The sequence below is a fragment of the Apium graveolens genome, chromosome 6 (genome assembly GCF_009905375.1).
Source record: "Apium graveolens cultivar Ventura chromosome 6, ASM990537v1, whole genome shotgun sequence".
In the NCBI taxonomy this organism is placed as follows: Eukaryota; Viridiplantae; Streptophyta; class Magnoliopsida; order Apiales; family Apiaceae; genus Apium; species Apium graveolens.
The window spans coordinates 26,762,306-26,789,480 of record NC_133652.1 but is presented as its reverse complement, the minus strand read 5'-3'; the positions used below and the strand labels follow the sequence as shown (position 1 = coordinate 26,789,480).

Below are 27,175 nucleotides of genomic sequence, written 5' to 3'. Positions count from 1 at the left end.
GTGGCCAAATATTTGAACGCGCATGTCACCTAACATTGCAGATTTCAGATTTGTAAGTCAAAGTCTTCTTATAGCACCATTATTAGCCCGCTACTTATTACCCCAACCAATTAGCTAGTTCTGGTTAAACTAGCTTCTACTAAAAACCCACTCATCACGGCACTTGACTGTACGTAAATTTTAAACTTTTTTTGTAAAAAAACATGTATATCGTCTTAAACTAATTCCAACAAATATAGTTAATGAGGAGATTCATTTTCAGGTATAAAACAACACAAGAATGGCGGGAGATGACGTGGAATTGATATAGCTAATGAGTAGATGATCAACAAATTTGTAAAACCAAACTCAGATAGCTATAATTTTAGTTAATAGAAAGAGCCAGTTGAAGTTATTAAAATTTTAGATAATAGGTATATTAGTTGATTAGGGTTGGAGTTGCTTGTAAATTAATGTGCATATTTGAATAGATAATAATCGAGTTGTAGTTCCGAAGAATGTTTTAGTCCGCTTTTAAATGATGCTTATACGAAAATTGTGGAGCAGAACTAGTAGTCACGAGATGATCAAGGGGAAGGGGAATCAATTAAGAAGCCAAGCTAGAAAGCAGGGATTCTTCCCTGGGATGAAGAACTACGTATCCCGTACGTACTCAGTGCGGGGGTGCGTACGGGATACGCCACGTGGCGTGTCGGAGCGTTTATGGGTGGGGGTGCTTGGGGATGCGGGAAAGGGGGTGCGGTAGTGGCATCTTTTGTAAATAATGAACAGTTGACTTAAGTCAAAGACAAATAAAAACTTAAAAACGTAACACTATCCAGCAGCCCGTTGTTACCCTAATTTATGGATACGAGAGCCGCGACATCTGCGGCCTTCTTTAAGCTTCAATCAACTACTTCAACCTTCTCCGATCAGCATCTCTAGCGTTCTCCGATCATCTTTTCCGGTCTTCTTCAAGCTTCAGCCTCCAAATTGGTAATCTTCAATTACACGAAAGGGGAGACTAGGTTGTGGGATGTTGGAGGTGACCGTTTTGATCCACTTGACGGGGCTGAAGAACTTGAGATAGCTACTCTTTCTCTCGATGAGCCGGAGATGGAAGCTATGATTATTCAAAAAGATTAAATCACTTTTGCTTTTCTTGTTATTTTATGTATTGTATTTTGGGTTTTAGGAGCTAAAGATGATGAATAATTTCATATTTTGGACTATATATAATATATTTAATATTATAATATATGTCGTATCCCCGAATCCGAATCCCTATATTTTCAAATTTCCCGAATTGCCGTACCGTGCACCCGCACCCTCACCCTCACTCGTGCTTCATAGAAGCCAAGTCAAGATAGGTAATTAAGTCGTTGATAGTTACTATTGCATGCCATCATGTTCGAGGATGACTAAGAGCATGATCTATTCCTAGACAGAGTGATACAAGTCAAATTTCAACAACAACCCTATTTGGTATTCCTCAAGTACTCATCAGTGTAAATCCCCCAAATTCAATGTAGAATCCTAGTACAGTACTATATATTTGTGGCCATATGTTCAGGTCCCAGTCCTTTATATATTTAGGACCTTAAGTTGCATTACCATACACATACTACACACATTGTATAATATGAAGTACAATTCTGTATTTAGGTTTTGGGTTATGATCGCGGTAATGAGCTTAATTGTCTTGGGGGAATGGGAAGTGAAAACAGCAAGTGCAGGGATGAGTGCAGCACAGTGCAAGGAGGAGAGAAGGATTGGGGTAAATGCATGCAAGCCTGTAATTTACGGGAAGAATCCTTCAGCTGATTGTTGCTTCAGAGTCAGGGTTAGCCATGTAGAGTGCGTTTGCCCTGTTATTACACCAAAGTTAGCTGCGCTTATTAATCTCAATCGTGCTATACGCCTCGTTGAAGGTTGTGGAAGGAAGGTTCCTCGCCACTTCAAGTGCGGGAGTAAGTATCTCTCGTATTGAATACTTGTTAAGATCCCAAAACATATTAAACATTTCACTCATAAATCTTGAATGTACAACCTTGCTAACGCTGAAAGTGTTCATCTTTGTAGGTATCACCACTCCATGAAGTATGAATTCGCTGAGAATTGTTGCGTTTTGCTATAAAGCTTGTAGCAGCGTCTCCTATGGTAATGAAGTTGTAGTCTGTATGTGACTATGAAGGATGAAGTTGAAAATTAAGTATTTAACACATCAAAAGCGTGTGATATTGTAATGGAGAGATCCAGGTAGTACAAGCAATAAAAATAAAATCTATATCTTTTAAAGCTGCAACAAGAGATGAGTTTGTTGGATTGTTTGTTAGATTTTAATTTCATTATTATTCATACATTCTGCATCTGAATGAAAACAGAGTACCACTAAAAACTAACAACGGCTAATCTAACTGTTATTTTGTTAAGTGTTTATAACAAAACTGATCATCTAATATTTGTAACAATGGAGTTGTCACCCGCATAGGTTTTACAAGATTTAATTTTCGCACCATTCCGCAAACCGGTTGTAAATAATTGTATAATAATCTACAAGGATCTAAAGGCAATAAATAATTTGGCTTCTAAAAATTTACTGATCGAATGAGGATTGAATTACAAAAGAGATCGTACCATTACATCAAGAGATCATATCGTTAGTCTCTTGTATTGCATACAAAAAAATAGTGCTACTCACTACTCAATACTTGCTGCATGCTATTAGGAAAGTTGCTCAACGCACGGAAGTGTAGAGCAAGTGAGCAACCAAAATAAGTAACTGGATAACGGGGTGCAAGATTCACAATAATTAGATGACCCTAACAGTACGTCCGACCTGAGAACTACTTTCACAACTACAAGTCTGTGACTACAGTTTTTTTTTTTTTTTGCCCAATTTATGCTTACTACGAGTCTTATATTTAAATCCCTGTTTATTCATCTAAAATCGAATATATGATTTTAAAATAAATATTATAAAAATAACAAGATCAAAGGAAAATTAAATGTTTTAACAAATGCTTTTGCACTATTTATTTTGCTCTAATATTTTAAAATTAATCCTACTGTTACTAACCTAAAATAATTTTAACGAGAAAAACGAAATAAAACAGGAACCACTAGTACAACAACTTTTATGAGCACAAAAATAAAAAATTTAATTTTTGTACCGTCGTTCTCGGATGCCTAAAATGGTAGTATCTGGTAGTGGTTCCATGGCAACTCCAACTTGGTGTTTAAAAATAAGAGGCAAAGACGTCTCAAATCTGTACAACTATTTAATTCAATTAAATTTAATATTCTTTGGTCTTGTTTTTTGTATTTTTCTCAATTTCACATATGGGTTTGGTGCTCTAGTCAACAATACAAAGTCTTGAATCAAAATTATCCAAATCTGTATCTGGGTTTTGATCTCCATATCTTAATCTCAAATGGGTCGGAAACCAAATGACTCCGAGCCCAGTAGATGGGTCACAATGGTTCTTTTATTGATGGGTCTTGTTTCTTGTTCATTGGTTTATATGTTCATGTCTGTGGCTTTTAGGCCCACTAATGATTCTCCTGGTTTGGATCTTGAGGGTTTGGTTAAGGAGGAAGATGAATTGAGTGAAAAGAATGGTGGTGGTTGTTGTAGAGGGATTGAAAATTTGGAGCTTTGGGGCTCAGCTGTGAAATGGGGTACTGATTTTAAGTTTAATTCTTCAGAGGAGTGTTGTCAAGCTTGTAAGAATTTGTGTACTGGGAATGATGGGCCTTGTTTGTGTGATTCTTGGGTGTTTTGTGGAAATCGGGAAGCTTGCGGACCGAAATTCGGTGAGGTGAGGATAATTTTGTTGATGCTTTGCCTAATAAATTTGATCATTTTGTTGCATTTTATTGTTTATACTTGAGATTCGCAAATTAGCTGCTGTTAGGGTGTTTTTGTTGTTACATATTCTTTATGGGCCTAAATTGGGTGAAATTAGTGCAAATTAGTTGTTATTATTCGATAAGAACAGCTGGGTTGTTCAAAGGTTCATGTTTTTGTAGCCGGCGCAATTAATTATCGAACAATGCTGTTTGTATTAATATGTTTAATTGAGCTGCCGTCAATTTTTAGGCTCGTCTATGAAACTGGCTTAGCGATGTTGGGATTAATTGTATATAGCAATTTAATTATATGGCATTTGTAGACAATTTTAAGTAAAAAAATTTATTCATTTGATTCCTATAGAATTATTCACTGATTTGGTACAATGTTTCACTTCCAATTATTATCTTATGAAAAGCTGTCATTTCAAGTTGGTTGAAATGTGGTATGATCAAGAAAATAGTATGCTGTCTTTGTGTTAACAGTTAATTTTTTAATTGACTTTTATTAGTAATGTATTAATGTTTGCGAATTCAGTGCTGGTTAAAGAAACAAAAGGATACCTTGGCCCCCGAGCGACAGGAAGTGGGAAACTCAGTTAGTTGGACATCTGGCATTGTTTTCGGTAAAGGAGAGGTAAAAGTAGATGCTTTCAAGCTATTTCTACATAATCTATTTCATAACAAAAGCAGTGTGTACAGTTCCATTTCATAAGTGACGAATACCCATGGATTATCATTCATTTTGGCGATCCTTGTTTATTGCATTAATTTTTACCTTTTATGTGCTTAGCTACCTTGCTCACATGTTCCATTTGCAGAGTTCAGATTAATGTCAGTTACCTTTTACATTTGTTTTTTTGGCTTGACATGGCTTCATCCAATATGGCAAAATATTAGAGCTTGTCAACTACTGTCCTAAGAATTGATTCATGTTAATGTAGTTATGGTACTAATCTATCATCATGTTTAATATTTTAGGATAAAGCCAAACTCCGTGCCAGGCTAATATATAGTTTGCTGGCATATGTACTCTATATTACAGTGATCACTGATCATAAAATTGTTAATAAATGTCTCAGCAGTCAGCATAGTTGAAGGCGCTATGCATCTTACAAATGCACCCCCGAGCATAATAACCGGAGTTGAATTATACATATATATTGAAATTTGATGTGATATACCTTTCAATCATATGAGCTAGGTTTCCCTAATGTAGATAATACGAAGCAGAATAAAATACTAGAATTGTACTTGTTGGTTACTGGTTAGATACTTAATCTAAGATCTCTGGATGATGGCCATCGGTGAATTTTCTCTGAATTCTCTGATATGCTTGGGCAGAAAATAACCAGGACTTTCTGCAGATTTTCCTTAAGATTATGACATAGCAGTAATCATACTATAATATATCGTCAATAAATTAATTTATGTTTTGCTTCAGTTTTCAGTATATAGTTTATTTCTGTGCGTACTATGGCTACTTTCTAAGTTCATACAACATATCTGACTTTTTGTAATGCCAAAACATTTATTTCGCAACCTCATTATTTTTTAAGGAATTTAATACATTTATATTTACTACTAACTCATATATTATTACCTCCTGGCAGGGAATTGTTGGGCTTGAAACGGAGCATGGAATGCTTCATATGAAAGTAGGTGGTATTGTCTTTGTGTAATGCATAACAAATACCTCTCAATTTACTGCTGATATTTTTTTGATCTGGTAATGGGTAAACTTATCTAACTTATTAAGAATGTTTTAATGGGAAAAAAAATGTGAAATCGCATTATAACCAAGTAGCTGCCATCCATAGCTGAGTTTGGCGCATCTGCAAGTAGCTTAAGAGGAGTTTATGTGCCATAAATTTTACACTTTAAGTCTTACCTGACTATGTGCCATTAGCATCATTTATTACGTAATGACTGGACGAAGAAGTTCAATAATTTCCAAGTTTTGCAGGACTTGATTATGTTGTTAAGTTAGATAAATTATGATTTTACTCAGCTTTTGCCGGACTGTGCACCGCATTCAGTAAATTACATTCTCCAGCTATTGGAGTTGCGCCACTGTGCCGGCTGTCATTTTTACCGTGCAGAAAGTCGAGGGGAGTCTTGGGATTCAGAAGGAAACCACATAAAGGATGTAAGGCTTCACTAGTTTTACAGCACATGTTTTACTACTTGATTCAAATCTGCTGTATTATAATATTTTATATATTATATCTATTGTATTTCAGAGTCCTAACCTCACTGTTATATTATTAGGCTTCTTTAGGACCTCCATTTGGACTTGTCCAAGGATTGCTTGAACCTCAAGGGACCATATTTGACAAACTTCCCATGGAAGACTGTCCCACGATAAGAAGAGGTTCAGTCGCATGGGTAGGTTCAGGTCCAGAATTCTTTATAAGCCTAGCCAATCACGAAGAATGGAGAAAGGCATACACCGTTTTCGGTACTGTACTTCCCGAAGACATGGCAATTGCAGAGAAAATTACCGAGCTTCCTACAAAAGCAGATGTGTGGAACAACATTAACGTGTCAGTCCTGGAAAAACCTGTACCCTTAAGGTTAAAAAGAATTAAAACTAGTAGCGGGAGATCGAAAACTTAATGAGAAAGCAGGAAGTAAGTGAATTGATTTGTAGCTCCTGCATTATACACGAGGGTTGTAGTTGGATTCTAAGCAAATGTAGAAAAGTCTTCCAAATCAAAGATGCACATTTTTCTGTACCAGTTTTCCCACATTAGATGAAAAGTTTTCTAAATTACACGCTGCTGTTGCAATTATTTCAAAGTCGCAAGTATCCACATTCCAATATACAAGTAAAAGATGTGTAGAGCCTAGACAGAAGGCGTTCACAGGTGTTGTGAAACATATTGCAGTTGGCGACAAGAGTTGAAGGGAACATTAGCTTAACACGCATTTGAAATATAAATTTTGAGTAGTTGGATAAATTTATTGTTAAGCTGTAATTAAAAGTGTTGTGGATGGTATTGCTGAGATGCTGATACTAGTACAACCATTGGCATAGTTGATGTGGATGTGCAAGTGTAGTGTAGAGTGTAGAGTTGCAGTGAAAAGGGGGTTGGTGCCACTGCCACCGATAAAGTAAAGAGTGAATGGGAAACATAAATCACATCTATCCATCTATTCATTTCACCCAGAGCCCAACCCCAACTTCCACTCCAACCCATCCCCACAATCTACCCCACTCCCCACCACAATTACAGCAGGCCCATCAACCACAAAAACCATGCCTACACCACTATTAACCTACTCCTAGGCAGCCTACACTACTTGGTTGGACATTGGACATTGGACATGGGTTTGGTTGATGATGCCCAATACATTAATAACAAGACAAGAAACATAGGGGGGGAGGGAGAGAATGGGTGGTGGGGATGCGTTTATGGTGGTGTACTGGTGGAGTTTGTTGTGGGGTGCACCTCTCCACCACATTTTCTCCTCCTATCTCCCCTCCCACACGTCTTCTCCTCATTCCTCTCCCCACTTGCTTATCCCACCTCACCCACCCTCACCCATAATCAATGCCACACATACTCTTCCCATTCCAACCATCTTATTAACAACCCCCCCCCCCTCCCCTCCCTTCCATTTCTACCCCCCTAACTTTTCCACCTACAACCACCCCCACCTATCCCCTTTTATTTCTCTTTGACATCTTATCAAACACCTCATCTGCAATACTTTTCTAGATCTAAAACTCAATCAAGATCTCATCTTTCTCCACCCAAACTTCACCCTCTCATCTATTATTTACATATACGTTTATCTAATCTGTACCCATGACTACCGTTGACGCCGCCCCGGTGAAGATCCCCCGGAAATTTCCGCCGCCGTGTTGGACACAAGAAGAAGCTTTAGCTCTAATCGAAGCCTACCGTGAAAGATGGTACGCTCTCCGCCGTGGATACCTCCGCACCGCCGATTGGGACTCCGTCGCCGATGCCGTCGGTCAACGCTGCCCCGGTGCATCTCCGGCGAAGACCTCCGCGCAGTGCCGCCACAAAATGGAGAAGCTCAGGCAACGTTATCGAGCTGAGAAACAACGGTCTCATTCGTATCCAGGTCGATTCTTTTCGTCGTGGTTTTATTTCGAAAGTATGGATGCTATGGAAAATGGAACATCACCTGGTGATGGATCTAATCAAGTTACTGTTGTTGATCATAATTCCGTGCCGTTAGGTTTTAACTTGAAAACTAGTAAAAAAGTTGCAAATGATTTCCCAAGTCCTAATGTTGATCATGAAGGTGTTTTGTTTCGAGGTGGATTTCGTGTTAATGATCGGAATCCGGTTCCTTTAGGTTTTAGGTTAAAGAATTCGGATAAGATTGATGCAAAAATGAGTCCTAATGTTGGGTATAGGGTCCCGAGTGGTTATCCTTTTTATTTAAATGGTGGTTCGGATGAAGAAACAGAGAATCACGGTAGTCAGTTTGAAGGCGGTCCTTCGGATTTTAGGGCAGATAAGTATGGTAATGGTGGGGTTAGGTTTAAAACTCCTAGTGATCAGATGATGCCGCCTTCATTTAGAGCTCGAAAGGTTGGCAAGTTTGAGGGGAAGTTGGATCGAGAATATGAATGTGATGATGGTGGTGGTTATGATGGTGTTGGTGATGGCGATGATGGTGAGTATTGGGTGAAAGTACCTCATGATAGAAATTCAGCTCCGATAGGAACGAGACAAAAGTTCAATAACAAGAATGATAGGAACTCAAGTCCTAGTGTTGATCCTAGGTTTATGAACGGGTTTCCTCCCCAAGCAAGATTGGATGTTGATAGAAAGAGTGGCAGTAGTGGAGTTAAGAGAGGGAGGAATCCGATTGAAGATATCGTTTCGTCTATTAAATCCCTTGGGGAAGGATTTGTGAAGATGGAAAAAATGAAGATGGAGATGGCAAAAGAGATTGAGAAGACGCGAATGGAAATGGAGATGAAGCGGAATGAGTTGTGGATTGAGTCACAGCAACAGATTGTGGATGCTTTAGTCAAGGGTTTATTTGAAAAGAAGGTGAAAGCATTATCCCCTGATTCATAGTTTCACTACACAAAAATGGCTTTAGTATTGTTTCAAGATTTTCTCCATAATTGTGTTGTAATATATGAGATCAACTATATATTATCTGTATCTCGATAACTTACTAGTTTAACTGTTGACAAATTCTCGGTTTATATCTAACGGGTTGCCTTTTCAAATATGATCAGGCTTCTCTTATGGACATACATCTTTCTGTCTGATATCTATGGTTGTTTATTCTCTTAAGGTTTGCTTCTGCAGTTGTACTGTATCGTATCTTTAAGTGTTTTTGTGGTGCGTCAATAGCTTGTGTTCTTGAATGTTTGCAAGTGAAAGTGTTTGCAAGCAGTAGGCCTATGAATTATGATTGATATCCTAACGTGTCATTGTTGAACACAAATTAGTCTTGTTTAATGTTGTCTTTGATAACTTGGGATCCTTCTTGGACTTTGTTATGGAAAATATATTATTGTCTATTTTGAAAAAAATTTAGCCCATGTCATGTTTCAAGTTTGCTCTGGTATTTTTGTTGTAAGTTTGTCATCACGTTTATTTGAGAACGATACAAATGATGACAATGATACTTATTTAATTATTTTCATTACAATGTATTGACCACTTTTAATAATTTAAGGGATAATTCATTTAATTTTTTAAGCTTTTAATATTAAACTTCGAAGTCATAAATCTGGCTTCATTATACAAATAAGACCATTTTATTTTAATTTTTCTTAGCATCCAAAATGCTCCCACAAAAAATTATTTCATCTGTATTATTATTTCGATTTTTCCTCCTAACATCGGCATAAAGGGTAACAAGAAAAACAGAGAATTTTTCCTTTCAAAGTTTTGTATCAAATGATATATTTTCATTGCTTCACCAAACAAGGTAAATCATTGAAACAAATGTTATCATGAATATTGGGTTTCTAAGCAAGTTTTAAGCTAATGGACTTGGATATCAAGTTTGGTTTGATGGCTAGATGAGTTGGTAATCACACCATCAACACTAGCCGCCTCCATATCCTCTCCTTGGTATGTTGAATGAACCCCATACAACACATAGAACAATGTTATCAAACAAGCCCATATGCCAAACCTCTGGTATGCCAGTTTTGGTAGTGTAGTCATGAGGAATACATTGAGAAAGATTGAAATAGCTGCTGGCCATGGCATAAAAGGAACTGACCATTCGGATGATTGTCGTACACAGGGAACAATGTACTGGAAGATGGCAGTGACTATGATCATGGAAACACCGCATAGTACCATACTCCACCAATGTTGATTCAGTTTCCATAGCAAGGAGAGACCAAGTGAGATACATGAGAGTATGAAGAGGTAGAGAAGAGTGTGCAGTGGAGGATTGTTGTTACTGATCACATAACGGCGATAGATAAGTGCATTTGCCACTAAATAGAACACCAAGAGTGTGCCGATGGAGATCATTTCAATAACAATGTTTAGTTCAGTGAAAAGTGCAATTGTTGCTTGACAAACTCCTGCATTCCATCACATTTTGAACAACATTGTGAACTATAGCAAAGTACATAAATATAAAAACTGTAACTGATCAATAGTATCACATTTCATATTAAGACTTGCCTAAGGTGATGGTTGCGTTGAGTGGGGTGCCTGTTGAAGGATGAACCTTGGCAAACCAGGATGGCACAAGTCGCGCCCTTCCGATAACACAAAGATACCTAGCTTGGCCAAGCATGGCAACCAGTAGAGAAGCAACAATTCCTAGGCTTGCGCCAGCTCCAACTACATTGCCAGCCCATTTCCAACCCTTTGTTTGAAAGGCGATTGAAAAAGACGCACTATCTGATATCTATGAATCATGTGAAGAATGCCTTCTTATGAGCAAATTTCACAAACTGAACCTCACATAAGATCTTTTTTAATTTCTTCTTTAAATTCCAAAACATTGTTAATAACATGAGTTCACTGACCTTGCCATAAGGGACCATCATACACAATGCCAAAGCCATAAGACAATAAAGAACAGAAACAATGAGAACTGAACCCACAATGCCCACCGGAAGACTCTTTGATGGGTTTTTTATCTCTTCTGCCAAGGTCGAGACTGAGTCATAGCCGATATAGCTGAAATAAACTATTGCAGCACCGTCAAGCACACCTTTAACACCATAAGGAGTCAATCCTCCCGGCTTCACCAAATTTTCAGAACTCCCATTGCAGAAACCAGCAATTATTATAAACCCGAAGAAAATTACATGGAATACCGTCATTACAAGGTTAATAATGGAGCTCTCCTTGGTACTGCAGGTCAAATTAAGAAATATGAATTAGATCACCCGTTTCACAAGCCACTATAACAGATACCATATTTGTCAAGCATATGAAGAAGCGCAATGGTTATTCAATTCACTAAAATATAACTGATGGCAAAGTACTAGTTAAAGTAAGCAAACCTGTGGCATAGACAAAGAGTAAGAAGTATGACCAAAGCAACAGCTGGGAAGTCCAACATGTTGTATCCCTTAACCAGTCCATTCACCTCAACTCGCCATGAGTTCGGATCATTTTCTCCAAATACACAGCACAAATACTCCGTGAAACTTCTTGCGACAGCAGCATTTGAGAGAACATACTCCATCAATATATTTGCTCCAGCAAAATAACCTACAAACTCTCCTGCGCCATTTCAGAAGATAAAATTTACCTTAAAACGCACATATACCATATGTCAAGTAAGTAAAAACCAATATAACATGGTTCTATGAGTTCGTGTTGAGCTTCATACCAAAGGTCACCCGTAGATAACTAAAGGCACCACCAGCAACGGGAATCTGTACTGAGAATTCAGTATAGCACAAAGAAGAAAGGAGGGCTGATACACCGGCAATTATGTAGGATAAGAAAACAGAAGGACCAGAATTACTTCGGGCCACACGACCAGTTGTGACAAAAACTCCAGCACCAAGCATACCTCCAACTCCAAGAGCTACCAGATCATACCACATGAGTTTTCTCTTCATGTTTGCACCTGACCTTAGCCTCAACTGATTAAGTTCTTGGTCTGGTGTCCATGTTGCTAACATTCTCTTCCTAAGTCTATGAGGTGTTCTGGAGAGTGAATGAAGATAACTGAAGAAAGAAATTTCGGTAGGTCTTGTTGGTTGATTGTTGTCTTCCATTTACAATGATTTTCAGTACATATGATTTTGAAGTTCATCATGCTCTTTTATATGCAGTGGGACTGGAGAGAATAATATAACTAAGGTTCCTTAATTGATGTCCCTTGATGTTCTGAAATGACCAGGTTGTCCTTTAGGACTACAAACTGTCCATTATGTCTTGTCACTCTCTCCCTCTTTACATACAAATCTTTTACAAGCACAAAGACTGCAATGGGGTTCTGTAGTAAAGGCATGCCCCTGAAAGTAATTAGTTAGCAAAAGAATAGATTGTTTGAAAGGTTCTTGTCAGAGGAATCACAGGGATTATGTGACTTTAATCCTTTGACGTTTCCTAGCCAAAACTTTAAGAAGATGTGACAAGCATCCTATAAGAACCATTCAAAGCTTCTAAAGATTTCTTTCCAAGCCCTTGCGAATATTAGAATCACTGAAAAAATAAAGGTGTCATGTGGTTCCTTATGCTCGCTTCAAAATTTATAAGCCCTGAATAAGTTATCTGAAAATTGAAGGTAGATTAAAACTAGATTTCTGCTTGAACTATAAAATTATGTGTCTGCATCTAATGCACATCAGTGTGTGCAAATTCGGTGTTGCACTCGATTTTTCTTTTCAAATGACTTCTTCATAAACACCGAGGTACAGCTGCAAGAACAAATGCATTTTCATCACGTTTACTGTCATTTCGTCTGGAACCTAAAGAGAACTCTTCATATTATTGTGAAAGAAAATCTTATGATAGTAGTTAAAATGTACACCTCTTTGTTTCCAAATTTTTCTTTGATAGGTAAAATGTATTCCATTTTAATGAAGCACGCAGAAGCTACATAAGCATATTCCTATATTCTTGCATTATACTTTCTCGAGGTAGTTATTATCTAGATTCCAAGTTAGTAAAAGTCATTTCTCCACCATAGGCCGGAATGCATGAATATGATAAAGAGGTGATTAGGTGTTGCTTATCAGGGCTTGCCCAAAGAGGGTATACCAGAACTTTATCCAACATTGCTAATCAAGTCTTAATACACTGTATTTGAACTAATATATCCAACATATGAAAAGAAAGATACAAATGGTAACAAAATGGACCTTTTTCCTGCTCTAGTAAAGCGTAGCTCCGTAGCCATAAGACATATGCCTACTTGATCATTCTTTAAACTGCTGATCCAAAAAATTCTTCAAGTTCCCCAAAAAACTGGCTGTCATTGGACGTTAGCTTTAAGTAATTAGTCTTCGAAATAGATATTTAACTCTTCAGAATGAAGGGAACGCGTAGCTCCGGGACCATAAGACATATACCTACTTAATCATTCTTTAAACTGCTGACAAAAAAAAAAAAATCTTCAGTTCCCCCAGAAACCTGGCTATCATTGGACCTTAGCTTTAAGTAATTAGTCTTCCAAATAGATATTTAACTCTTCAGAATGAAGGGAATAAGATGCAATTAACAATACGATAAAAATAAAAATTGTATGGAAGACAAGTGGGAGAGATAGTGGCAGAACATAAGCAGCACCAACCATTAGCTTTGTCTACGCCAAAATCTATAATTTTCTTTGCTATTGAAACAAGTATAAAGTCAGAAAACTCTGTGAGAGAAGAATAAAATCCAAACACTGTGATAGCCTCTGGGAGAGAAAGAGCAAAAGAGTCTTCCATTGGTTGTTAGGTTTGCTAATATTCCATGTCATTTTCATTATCATCCATTTAGAATCATGACTTAGATATAGTTTCTTATTAATTTTTATTCTGTTGAGTGAATTGTATAAGCATCAACCAATTGCAACAGAATATATGGTAGAGACTGAGTGGTCCTCAGCCCGTCATTCCTTTAAATCTCTACGTGTCGAGATGGGACACTTTTATACCTTTTCATTTGAAGTGTCAATGCTTTTGTCATTATACAAGTGATGTACATATGATGAGGTTCTGTATTAGATTTCCAGGCTGTATTTCCATACTTATACGATGGTGTATTGGTGTATATCAAGCTAATCTTGGTCTTAAAGTAATTATCAGGGTAGTGAACAGACATGAAAACACTAAACATCAGAAATTATTTATTTATAAACTGTTTATAACTACAAAGCACTCCCTTGACTAATGCTATCAGCGTTTGCCTTTCATAATCATTGTCCAAATTTTCTCTAATCACAAGATCCCCTACCCGTTGGTTTCGACTTTTAGGTAGGGTACCTATCACGAGACTCCCGGAAGGCATCTTTATAGGCATGTTTTTTGTCAAAAGACATGCCCAAGTGGCATATTATTTATCAATTAAATATAATAAAATTTAATAAATAATTATTATACTAATATACAGTGAATTTGAATATAAAATTAAAGGTAGTTGACGGTAATAACCAAATACCATCATAATACTCATTTAAATTAGTAACTTTTTAGATATTAAAATATACTAGCTTTACAAGCCATGCACGGGTCTTCATTAATATTTTTATATTATTTAAAATTATAATAAAAAAAATTTGGATCATTATCTTATTAGTATATTTATAAATAATAATATAAATATTTGTTGTTGGCAGGATTCGAACCTGAATCTTGGGTAGTGTATAAATAATAATATAAATGTTTGTTGTTTGTTGGGTTCGAACTTGAGAGTTTTAGTATTGTATAAATAATAATATAAAAATTTGTCGTTGGCGGGATTCGAACATGGGAGCTTGAGTAGTGTATATTATTTTAGTATTTGAATCGAACGGTCCTTATCACTTGACTAAAAAGATCCGACGGTTATTTATGGGGATAACCAAACCAACCAAAAAAGACATATCAAATTATATCCCATTCAGATTATTATAGTATTGTATAAATGTAAATATTTTAAAATTATATTTGTTATTTCTGGATATTTCTAATATTAAAATAATTATTAAAAAAAATTAGTAAAAAGGCATGCCGAATCATGAAAAGGTATGTCCGTACTGTTGTGACATGCACCCTACTTTTAGGCCACAAAAAACTGAAACTTATTACTTACACGAAGCTCAAAACGTGAAAGACATTAGTTTACAACTAGAGCTTCTTAAACTCCCATCTGTATCCATAGCAAAGTGCATTAGTGAAGCGCCTAGTAGAGCTACAATGTATAACATTTTAATTTAGTTATTAGGAGATTCTTTAGAAGAAATATGGGTTCTGCTTCTGTTGCCTGGCAGTGATCGGCTCAAACCTATCTACATTTACACTTTCAAATTCGGTAAGTACAGTCCCTTGATCGGATTTTAATCATATTAATGTTATCTTCTTCTTTTTTCCAAATGACGCGTACTTGGGAGAATCAACCCTTAATATTAGAAATTTTTGCATATCATTTAAGTTAAGTGAGTATGTGATTAGAAACATCGAAGTTCTTAACATATTTTATAAAGAGAAAACTGGGCATGAAGTTGACCTTAGATATCTTACCCAAGATTATAACAATTTTCTATACAAATGCTGGATGTCATTTTTGTAATAATTGAATGGGTGAAAAATCAAAATACTCACCATTTTGGGAAATTTGCCCAAAATATCTATTGGCGGGACGTTCCACCATTTTTATCCACCGAATACGCATGTCAGTAATGCGGATTCAAATTTTAAAATTTTAACAAAGAATACGCATGTTTCATTTTTTATTTTTTTTGAATACGCATGTTGAATATGCGTATTCTTTATAAAACCAAAAGTGAATACGCATGCGTACCCTTTATTGAATTTTCGGAGGCTGAATACGCATCTCTGAAATACGTATTCCGTGGGTATTTTGGGCGGTTCGCGCATATCTAGGCATTTTGGGTAGTTGAAGATGGAAAATAGTGTATTTTGGGCATTTGAATCTCCCACATGTATCCACAAAAATATCCCCAATTATATTGTATTTGTTTTAATCTCAGGGTTGTTACTTGAGGGTGACCTCAGGGCCAGCAATCTTTTATATAAATATTTTATCTTTCAAGTAATAGTTCATATAAATTTTTATTTCTAAATACAGCTTTTGCAAATTTTCGTTAATCCAGGTAATGCATTAGTGTTAAATCGCATAATTAAAGTCTGATTAAGACGGGGCACATTTGGAGCCACTGATATTGGATTTAAAAGGTATTAACACGGGCTAAGCATTATTTACAATAAGTTTAATAAGAAAAGAATAGCGAGAGGTTTTATTTTAATCTTTTAATGTGATTAGTTGCTAAGTTGCCCTTAATAGAAAACTAAAAAGGCAGTGTTAGACTCTCTTTTTCTCCTTTTTGGATCGAAGCGCCAATTCTTTGGACCTTGTATCATTTTTCAGCTCCTCTTTGACTTTAACGAGTGACGACTTCATTTCTAGAACAAATTCATGTAGTCCTTCAATATGTAAAAAGCCTATGAAATCAATGTATTAGGCCACTCTACCAAAATGAACATACCGAGCATATGTTCGTTAATAAGCAGAGTGGAGGTGTACGCAGAACTTATTCATTTTCCTTGAAGTCGTGAACCAGTTTCACTAAAACACAATCTTAGAAATTTATGAAGTTGAAACTTAACCGGAAAATTATTTAAGTATTTGATAAGTGTAGATTTTTGGAAAAAAAAAATAGAAATAGCAAAATTACATACATCAATGACATACATATATGGCTGTAATTCGAGTGAGACTTCTCGCAAGTACCTCGATCTCAAACTCGTTTAACAAGACTTAGCCCCTCCCCTCGTTTAATAAGACTCGGCCTCGCTCGAGCTCATATATAAGTCAAGCTCGAACACAAGTTTGTTGTAATTCGAGTCGAGGTACTTGAGAGCAGCTTGAGTTCTAAGTCATTTAACAATGATCGGTTCGGTTCAAACTCGTATATGAGCCGAGTTCGGATACAAGTTCTAGCTCGTTTAGTTATACAAGCCGAGTCGAGTATGTACCACACTCAGCTAAAACTTGCCTCGAACTCACTGACTCAAGGCTTGGCTCGAGCCCGAACTCAAACTCATTTATAAATACTCTCGGCTCAACTCAACCTAACCCGAATTACAACCCTTAAAATCAAGGATCCAACAAAAATAAGATCAGTGATAATGGTTATTAGACAAATTAAGTATTAAAATCTCTAGGACCTTCCATTTAAGGGTAAATAAGCCTTATATCATGGACCCATATTTCACCCAAGCAAAACTCATAGTAGTTTCCAGCCTAGGTGCGGTTTAGTTTAAATAACACACCCACACCCACATGAGTGCACTGATGTTGAAACTTGCAAATATGGATATTCTTTCGAGCAGCAAAAGTCATTTTGTATGGATGAGAATGGATTAATTTTAGAGACCTCACATTAATTTGCTATTCCCAGCACTTCTAAGCTCAAGGAACTGGAAAAATGATTACATTTTGATTTTATTCAGAATATATTATTCAAAAATGAATTTGTTAAGGAACAAAAGCAAATCAAAACAGCTACAGACTCGTTGCATCTTACTTTTGCAGTGGAAGTATTAGAATGATAATAAATTTCCTCCTAATTCGAAACTGGGGAGCAGAGATCTGAGTAAAGATTACTCGGTTTACTTTTAAGCACTTGAATTCCTACTTGATTAATATCGATAAGTGGACCTAGTAAATACAGATCAAGAAATTAAAATCTGGGGATAGAAGTAAGATTTTCTTATTTCTGATTGAGTAATCGAATCATCCTGCACTCATCTATAAGAATGTGGGCATGAGGTTGCTACTTTGCTAGTATTTTGTTGTAAAATCTTTGAAGAGACATATTGGCCTAATTAGGATACATGCTTTATACCAATACTAAAAAGAGTTGCAACCTTTGAGAAATCCAAAGCAAAAACATCCAAGATAATGCAAGCTAGTAGTATTAGCAAGTTCTTGTTCCTCTGGAGTCTGATATATATACAATACCTGAATGTGTAACATCATCTACTTTTATGAACCAGAAATTTAAATGAAATAATTAAATTAAATATAGGAACAATCAAAACCTTACACATGAGATCAGGGGAAGTGGAGGTGTGTTCTAAATATGGAAAAGGACAAAAACAGAAGTTAATGGCTAGATCATATTTCAGGTTCTGTCTTTTTATGATTGCTTTTGATTCATCATACAATAAGAAGGATCAAAGAAAATCTAAATCACTTAAGATGGTCTGCCATACTTGTAAAGAAGCCAATCATTGTTGACATGTAAACAACACCCTTTCAATAGATTAGTTTTACTCTTGACCTACAGACAAGTAAATCTTATGTACATATCAAAAAACAAAGGATTGTCAAATTGTCCCTGCTCAGATGGGTAAAGATTCTTAAAAATACCAATAGTTGCACAATTTCAGAAAACCCAAATTACCAAAATAGTTGCACGATTCTAATCTAAACGACTTAAATTATCTCATGCAGAATAATTTAAATTTTATATGCATCTAGATTCTAGAGAATGAACAGAAGCAGAGAGATTTTTAGGGGGTGATTTAGGTAACCTCAAGGAGTTGAACTCTCATTTCTAAGGTATTACAGTATTTCTAAGGACTCGAATTACAACTCTACCTCATTCACACCGGTTGAACTTGAGATACAATTTTATAAAAAATATTCTACTTCATTAATATTCCAAATTCCGGGGGACCCCGGAATTTAAGTAATACTGTAATTACTCATACTGTGTTGGTTTATATAAATTAAGTAGCATGCCCCATAATTTGGAACTTTCTGAAACAGTCGCATTTTAGACAAAAAATAAAACAAATTATGATATTTTGACCCAACACTCTCTCAAAAAATCATGTAATACCAGAAGCCAAAATCCTGTTGAGGTTGAAGTTAAAATAAGCAAAAGAACAAACCAATCAACATCATTATAAGGGTACATTTGCCGCCATCCCACCAGAACTAAAGTCACAAACTTTTAATGACAGAATGACTTCGATTATATTCCTTAACAAAAGAACTTTTACTTTCTTTACTTTGTTCTATAACATTCCCAGGGTAGAAATACCAGCAACTGTCTATCTTTTTCTTCCTCCTCTCAGTTGGTCCATGTACTCTCCACATCAATCATTAATGCTTTCAAATCAAAGATTTGTTTATTATTAATTTAACCTCCAAGATTTTGTTCTAATGATGCCAATAATAAGAGGCCTGTAAATGGTGAACAGAACTGAATGGCCTAATTGACATTGCCAGAAGTCATTGTCCGCAACCCACAGGTGGCAACTTTAAAGAGTTATTGTGCAAATCCAACATCAGTTGCAGATGTCACAAGTGATTAGTAATGAATGCATTCCTATTTCATCCTAATCAACAGGTAGGATATGCTTAAGCAATCAATTGGATCAAACAGTACCTACATTGCCCGGATCGCAAGTTGGTGTCAGATACCCAGATTTTTTAAATTAATAACAATAGGCTTCATGGATATGAATCCTGAATTGGTGTGGAGATTTGACATGCATCTTAACAAAATCTAACAATATATATAATCTTAATTTATTGTGCTTTATATAACAGTGTCTAATACCAGCAAATCAAAATTAACTAAATCTGTCATATTAAAGCACAAAAATAAATGGGAAAATTAAAAAAAAAATCCAATTACCTTGCTCTCTGTACACAAGTTGTCAGTAGACCTTTAATTCATTTGAACTAGATTTCTGCAAGTTGAAGTGTCCAGTTTCATGAAGAATTGGACTCGTATTCAAGTCTCGACACAGGTTCATGGACAATAGGAGAACTGCAAATTACCAGATATGTGAGGTCTGTAAGTAATCTTTAAAAAATGAAAAAATCTAATTGAACATCTTTGTGATAACTGTTGGTGCCACTGAACAGACACTTCAACTCAACTTGCCTCATCTTTTGTTTTAACCCCAAATTTGAATCTTTCATTTTCTATCTGGACAAGGAAATGCTGACATGATATCCATCCTGACAAGCCGAAAACATTCTGGCATATCAAAGTCCTTTACCACTGAGTTTGGAAGGACTGTAATTCCAATAGGTCTTGTCTTTCGGAATGTACAAGTAGAATTCAGCTACCATGAAATTGACACTAATACATACTCCACATCTCACTCATTTATGTGACCCCATGTCTTTCTGTTGGAGTTGACTGCACATCATAAGTAGCTAGAACAAAAGGTATAATGCCTGATATACTGTTGTACATGAATTATTTTCTAATTTTCTTCAGACAGTTATATTACCTTCATAGATATAGATGATGGATTCCCAGAATATTATTAGCACTCGACCAAATAACTTAACCAGATTTAGGGCATTTCAATGACAGTAATGACTAAGATTATACAAATGAATGCAAAACTATTCCCCCTACTTTGTGGAGGGGGGATATCACCTCCCCCCCCCTTCTAACTCTACAACAATTTAATAAAATATTTCAACCATCCTAAGATGTCAATGCAGTTCGCACACCCATAGTCACACATATATTATGATCCTGAAACTTTTCACACTCTCATATCCAGATTACGGAGTCCCGGGCCCTAAACCTCTTGTTCCCAAGAGAGAGGAGTCTAGGCTACAATGTTTGCAATTTTGCTATATGTTTTTCTGTATTTAATCTGTACTTGCAAACGTTGAAAGAGAAAGATTTCACTGAAAATAGAAACAACATTATGAGTGAGGTACATCAGTATGTGAACATGCAATTTGATGAGGTAAAATGCAAGAAAACAAAAGGAAAAAGTAAGAGGTAAAGACATTTAGCAAAAAAAGAAAGTTAACTGTAAAGAGAGATCGACAAGGATTTTACTATCAGAAAATTACAGATTTCTTTTCTTTTGGTGAGGTGGATGATCAGTTACATGTCCCCGTAAATGCTAAGGCGAGAGGCGTAATATGATAAGGTTTTGGGTACATAATCAGGGATGTACTAGCATTAGACCAAGAAGATAAGCATACAAGGGCATGTTTGTGTCAGCTTCATGTCCAGTAGTGATAACTTCATAAAAGTAGCAGGTTCAAGGAAAAAAAATAAGAGCATTAGGATACGCTTTGGTACTGTACAGAAGAATCTTAACTAAACATAGATAAAAATCTCCTGACATGGAAACTAGCATCCAACAGAAGATCAAACTAATATATGTTTTAGGCAAAGACTAGTGTTAAATGGATGCAGTGGTGTCAGATGCCAGTTGGTTGTCCACCTTTATTGTTTATTCATGATGCCCTTGCCCATGACCATTACGATGGCTCCGAGAAGTAAAACTAGTTAAAGATATACAAAATTTGCAGGAAGAAAAAAGTGAAACTAATTGTTTGTACTTCTTGATGACAAAAAGCTAGTTTACCTTCAAGATTTTTTGCATAGATGCATATGATTTTATATACTAAAAGAAATAGACGATTTGAACATTATTCATAGTTTTCATGAAAGTAAGTAGCCTGCTTAAGACATTTGTTGATTTACTGTCGAACAGGGTTTACATTTAAGGTTTATTATGTTTACAGACCAGGACAGAAAGCTTGACTTATCAGAAGCTCTTGATCTAGAATTAAATTGTTGTCATCCATCAACTTGATCTTCATCACATCTGATTAGAGTGGGCTCCTGTTTACATCCTTGTAAATTAGATAGCGTGTGCGCGTCTTGCCAAGTGCAGCATACCTGAACATATTAAATGGCATCAATATTGATGATGGTCAAGTAACATAGGAAATATGCTGCAACCTTCTGAAATTTCACTTACCATTGAGGCACAAATGGTGCCATCCAGATTGCATCGCCAGCTTGAACTGGATACCTGTTAATAAAGAGCAATAATTCATTATTTAAATGATTCACCCTCATTGCAGCCTGGTAACTAGCTTGTATTATGAGCACTGATGGAGCTAAATATTATCACTTTGAGGGAAAGCCACGATCAACTATTTAAATGCTCGTTCATGCACAGAAAAATTACACGAACATGCATTCACCATATAGTTCATATTTATTTCTGTGCTCTTTAAAAATCTAACTGACACTTGTCCAGTATTTAGTGATTGCACCTCTATCATCTGAATAGTAAATTTTTTTATGTAGTGTTTTACATGTTTCAGACCTTCCGTAACTAAAGAAGCATGCCAATCGAAAAATTCTGAACATATTTAATTGTGATGAATTACTTACCAATTATCACCTAGGCGATAAATGCCTTGTCCCTCCAATAGCAACAAGCCATGCTGATTATAGTGGACCTCCTGGAGAAATAAAGCAAATTATTTCAAATGATATTACCTACCTGTTAACTGTTTCTAGCGGTAGTTAGATTAATTAGATAACATACTTACATCCTATGCAATAACATAAATCAGTAATTACTGTGCATAACTGCTCAAGATGACCTTTGAAGTACCAACTATTGCAACAAGTAAAAGCTTAAAAGAGCTACTTACCTTTGAAATACTAATAAACTATTTCCAAGCATAATTGTCAGAACTGTTCGAGGCATATTACTCTTTCCAAAATGAAAATAATTAAGCAAGCAAAACAAGTAAATAAAATGTGATGCTTCATTTGATGGCTTGAATGATATCTCATGGCTAATTGTAATAGTAAATTCTTTAAGATCCTTCTCTCTATTAATTAAAACCCACAAATAACGACATGAGTACCATAGATTTGTTAGTAGCTCTACCAATTAAATTATATACTTACCTTAGTATTAAGAAACTCTCCAGGTTGAAAATCCATGATCTGCATACCAAGAAAGTGAAGAAATAAATGAGCAAACTGTATTCATGATAAATAGATAGATAGCATTGTACCTAATCTGAGATAAAAGTAGGGATTTGAAAATAGTCTTAGACTCATAGCTGTGCACGTAATTTCATTGATTTTCTATAGCGTGCTTAAGCAGATCATTGCTCTCTAGCTCTCCAGTTCAGAAACAGAGAAGTTGATATCTTACGGTATAGGATTGAAGAGATATATCATATCAGCAACTAAAGAGGACTGCCACTAATTTGCTAAAAAAACAGGACTGAGGTATAGCTCACATGGATATTGAAGTCATAAGGCATAGATATGGGAAGAAGCTTCCGGAGCTCAAAAATCTGATAACAAAAGTTACATTTTTTTGTTAGTGTAGAAAATGAAATATTTAAAAAAAAACAAATAATAATACAGATATGAGGATGTCTCGGTATGTTCCCAGTGTAGCAAATATTTATTCTAAAAAGGTATCAGAGTACTATATTATTTCTCAGGAATTACATTGTATTATTTATCAAGAGTAATCTCTCTGTACCACGGCATCTGCAAGGAAGCAAGATTACATACCTCACCAGGCGTTTCCAGGAGCGGCTGCTTATCAGTTGAACCAAAAATTTGCTCGGTTTTATAATTTCCCAGGTTGGCATACCTACAAAGAACAAAATCCCTTATCTCACAACCACTGACCTAATAATATTTCTATTGATAAACAATCCGCAGAAATTTTAAATTGTGCAGGGGATCAAGAAAGATTTCTAAAAAGGAAATGAGAAAGGTGTAGACTAAAGCTCCAAACTAATAGAATAGAAACCACAAGAGGTATAAGAATATGTGTACTTCAGTCTGTGACCATAAAGAATGTACCTTCTTTCAAATACAACAATAGTGGCCGATTCATCGCACGTTAAGGAATGTTCAAAATTTGGAGGCAGATAAACATACGAGTCCACCTGTACTTGTAGAATTAATTCCATAAATAAACTTCAAGCCCATTAGGTCGTAGAGCAACAAAACATGCACAAAAGACTGCTTAAGATTCCATAAATAGTAACACCCGGCAAACATTTCTCAAACCGACAATAACTCTCAAACCGACGATAATATAATCACTAGTAGGAAATAATGTTTTAGTTCTGAACTAGATTAACCAACTGAGATTTTGCTGCAAAATCCATTTTTGGGCAATCTGTAATACTTAGCTTTACAAAATGACCCAACTAGCTATATTAATTGTAACCAGTATGCTACACATACTTCGCGGGAAGGGGATTTTTCAAATTAACGAGTAACAGAACTGCACCTCTTATTTAGACTTTTCACCTTGTTCCAAATATTTTAATGAAGGGTAACAGTTGCTGAGATTGAGGCTAATAACACCGGTACTCACACTAAAGTTTCGCTAAGAATTAAGAACAATTCGGTGTGCTTGTCAAATAAAATCATAACAGCTATTGCATTAATTGATTATTAACGAATCTTTGTATCATTTATGAACAGCACCCAGTTTTACCATGTTTAGTTAGATTGTTGCAAAAAAGTACAATTATTGAGTAATATTATTGCGGTAAAGTACAATTAACTCAACAAAGCCTTTTGTCCCAAACTACTTAGCTGCTAAACAAAGAATAGAAAAGTTCAACATAGAAGCCCTTACCATCATTGTCTGGCTGACACTAGAAACATTAGTTAGTGTAATTTTCCCCTGAACCACAAATATGAACCTAAACAAAACAAAAACCGGATATTATGAGAAAAGACTAATAATACTAAGAATTTTGAACAAAAAGAAAAAACTGAAAGCATTCAAAATAAAATAAAAAAAATAAATAACATCAATATGCACCTCTCGACATCATTTAGAGGAGGAGCTGATTTTGAATTATCTGGTCAAACGACAAATAGTTATAACAGTTGTGTTGCAATGATAAAGCATGATTGTAGAGTTATAGGTTCTAAATAAAAGCGGAATACTTGAACTACTGAACAGTTACTTGCACCACTACATGCAACAACATAATATCTATAATAATAGTTTCAAGTTCAAAATTCCAGAAAACCTTGCATTTTTGCCAGGTACATAGCAAATTGTGATCCCATGGCCGGGGTAATCAGATAAGCTCCAAGAGTATTACTCCTAAAAAATGGCAAGTTCATCAAATTTTAGATACATACCAATCTGATCATGGGCTAAAAATGCAGAATCAAAAGCATGATCCCCAAAAAAGGCAAGTAAAAATTAAATTATAAAACTTGCAAAAACCTCGAAAACTCAAAATGCAGAATTAAATGCATACCAATCTGGTAATGGGCCGAAAACATGACTTTCAGGGGAAATTAAAGCATAATCTCTTTTATACACACTGCGAGTAAACCCTGGCAGATCTGCCAATATAAACACACAAAACCAAGAGTTCAATTAACAAGTTTCAATCTTTACAACTACTTGTACAAGAACTGAGCATTATCATATAAAACCATTAACAAGTTTCAATCTTTACAACTACTTATACAAAAAATGGACATTATCATATATAACTATTAACAAGTTTCAATCTTGACAACTACTTATACAAGAACTGAGCATTATCATATAAAACTATTAACAAGTTTCGATCTTTCCAACACATATTACAACAACTAATCCCAACCATACAAATTCCCAAGACCCATTTTTTATTGTATCTATCTTTTTCATAAAACAAGCAAAAGGGGGCATCGCTGAACTGACTGACCTTGTAAATGAGAAGGAGAAAGTGTGGGGTTTGTGACTTTGCCATATAAAGACTCAGATTTCAAGATTTGTGGTGCAGAGCAAAACCCTTCTAGGGTCATACCAGTTCTGAAGAGACCTGCAAAAATTAAAAACATCCATGTTAAAAAAATAATATTAAATGAACAATAATACGGGAAATTTAAGAAAATTTACATGTAGTGATTGAGAAAAGAAAGAAAGATTGGAGTGAGAATGCAGAAAAAGGCTGCATTTTTACTGGTAATTTTATTTAGTTTCTTGTTTGTGTAATCAGTTCAGTTCAGTTGAGTAGGGGGGTTTTATGTGTGTTGAAGTGCTGTTTCACAGAGTTGCGTAGTGGCTTTCAACGAAATTTCTGAGATTTGGTTTGTCTGTACCAGCTCTGACTTTAAAAAACACCCACAGGCCACATTTTTTTTTGTTTCTAGACGACCATTTGTTATTTTTCCTATTTTTTCTCTAATTAAAAATGGAGACTTTACCAACTGAGATACATTTTTTTATTTTTGGCTGTTGTGGAAGTGAGTCACGCTACATGTGCTTGATTGATTGGAGTAATATTTAAAGAAAACTATAATGTTAAGAAAAAAATTATAATTATTTATTCCTGCTCTATCATTTTTATATTAGTTTTGCAGCGAGTTTAGGTAATACAACAACCATTTCCGGGCCTGTAATGTTAAAATATTATAGATAAACAAATTATCAAATACATAGTTACACAGCTTGCAACAAGTACTCTATCGCTCTGGATCCAAATATTTTACATCACTAGTTCAGTATTATCGTACTCCCTCCGTGCCGAAAAACTTTTCTTACTTTTTTTTTAGGTAAATCAATATATTTTTCCCATTTTCTTTTTTTAACACAAAAACAGAAAACTATACTAATATTAAAACCCACTACTGGGCTTAATGGGCCAGGGTCATCAGTTTTAATTTTTTACCTAATCATTCATCATCCCCGTCTCTTTCACTTCATCACTCCCTTCTCCTTCCTCTCCGCCACCAAAACCCTAACTTCTATTCACACAAATGAGCGGTCATTACGGGTTTTCTGATTCCGATGATGAATCCACCAACGTGTACGAGTGCTCTGATCCCAATCATTGTGATAAAGGTGATTGTTGTGAGGGGAACCACACTTATAGTCAGGAAAAGGTCTGAATCGGTTGTGGTCGAACTCCGTTTGAGGAATCGGCGGCGAAATCAGAGGATGCGGTGGATGAAGCCCCTAAATCGGGGTTGCATGCAAGTGAGATCGAAGTTCCCTTTGATGAAGACGATGCGCCTCTTTCCCCTATTTCTTCATATGCGAAGACTGTGGCCACCGTTGTTGCTCCGGATCCGTCGAGCGACGACTTGGAGGCGGCGGGCGAGTCTGAAGATGAATGTTCTAGGTCTTAATCGACTTTGTAAGGAATCATTCTTTCATTTTTTTTGGTTATTTTATGCGTATATTCATCATAAACTACTGGTTTTTGTGCTTATATTTACCATGATTGACTTGTTGTGCTTAACCATGTATTCGATTGTGTTTATTAATTTTAATTCCTTGCGGATTCGCTTGTTTTGCACTGATTGTGATTGTGTATCCGATTGTGGTTATTTCCGATTGGTTTTGTGTAACTGACTGGTGGATTGTGTAATTCAGTGGTGGATTGTGTCATTCAGT

The 27,175-nt window shown here is 35.8% G+C and overlaps 4 protein-coding genes across 4 annotated transcripts; 2 read left to right on the top strand and 2 right to left on the bottom strand.

Moving 5' to 3' along the window:
- Positions 1 to 3,158: 3,158 nt before the first annotated feature.
- LOC141666846 (uncharacterized) lies at positions 3,159 to 7,381 on the top strand. Its single transcript, XM_074473059.1, has 5 exons — positions 3,159 to 3,800; positions 4,370 to 4,468; positions 5,445 to 5,489; positions 5,843 to 5,980; positions 6,103 to 7,381. The coding sequence occupies exons 1-5, from the start codon at positions 3,414 to 3,416 to the stop codon at positions 6,448 to 6,450; spliced, it is 1,017 nt and encodes a 338-aa protein (XP_074329160.1). The 5' UTR covers positions 3,159 to 3,413; the 3' UTR covers positions 6,451 to 7,381.
- A 144-nt stretch (positions 7,382 to 7,525) lies between these two features.
- Positions 7,526 to 9,083, top strand: LOC141666845 (uncharacterized). The gene has a single exon (XM_074473058.1). It carries the CDS (start codon positions 7,647 to 7,649, stop codon positions 8,898 to 8,900), a length of 1,254 nt encoding a protein of 417 aa, XP_074329159.1. The 5' UTR covers positions 7,526 to 7,646; the 3' UTR covers positions 8,901 to 9,083.
- A 609-nt stretch (positions 9,084 to 9,692) lies between these two features.
- On the bottom strand, positions 9,693 to 12,307 carry LOC141666843 (cationic amino acid transporter 6, chloroplastic-like). The gene is made up of 5 exons (XM_074473057.1): positions 11,650 to 12,307; positions 11,318 to 11,540; positions 10,835 to 11,165; positions 10,485 to 10,713; positions 9,693 to 10,381 (listed from the first exon to the last, which is right to left on the bottom strand). The coding sequence occupies exons 1-5, from the start codon at positions 12,041 to 12,043 to the stop codon at positions 9,825 to 9,827; spliced, it is 1,734 nt and encodes a 577-aa protein (XP_074329158.1). The 5' UTR covers positions 12,044 to 12,307; the 3' UTR covers positions 9,693 to 9,824.
- Positions 12,308 to 21,394: 9,087 nt separating this feature from the next.
- LOC141666934 ((S)-ureidoglycine aminohydrolase) lies at positions 21,395 to 25,886 on the bottom strand. Its single transcript, XM_074473190.1, has 13 exons — positions 25,676 to 25,886; positions 25,482 to 25,598; positions 25,044 to 25,131; positions 24,807 to 24,883; positions 24,593 to 24,632; positions 24,404 to 24,470; positions 23,614 to 23,699; positions 23,317 to 23,398; positions 23,034 to 23,090; positions 22,693 to 22,731; positions 22,165 to 22,235; positions 21,743 to 21,796; positions 21,395 to 21,660 (listed from the first exon to the last, which is right to left on the bottom strand). Exons 1-13 carry the CDS (start codon positions 25,731 to 25,733, stop codon positions 21,591 to 21,593), a joined length of 906 nt encoding a protein of 301 aa, XP_074329291.1. The 5' UTR covers positions 25,734 to 25,886; the 3' UTR covers positions 21,395 to 21,590.
- Between the last annotated feature and the right edge of the window lie 1,289 nt (positions 25,887 to 27,175).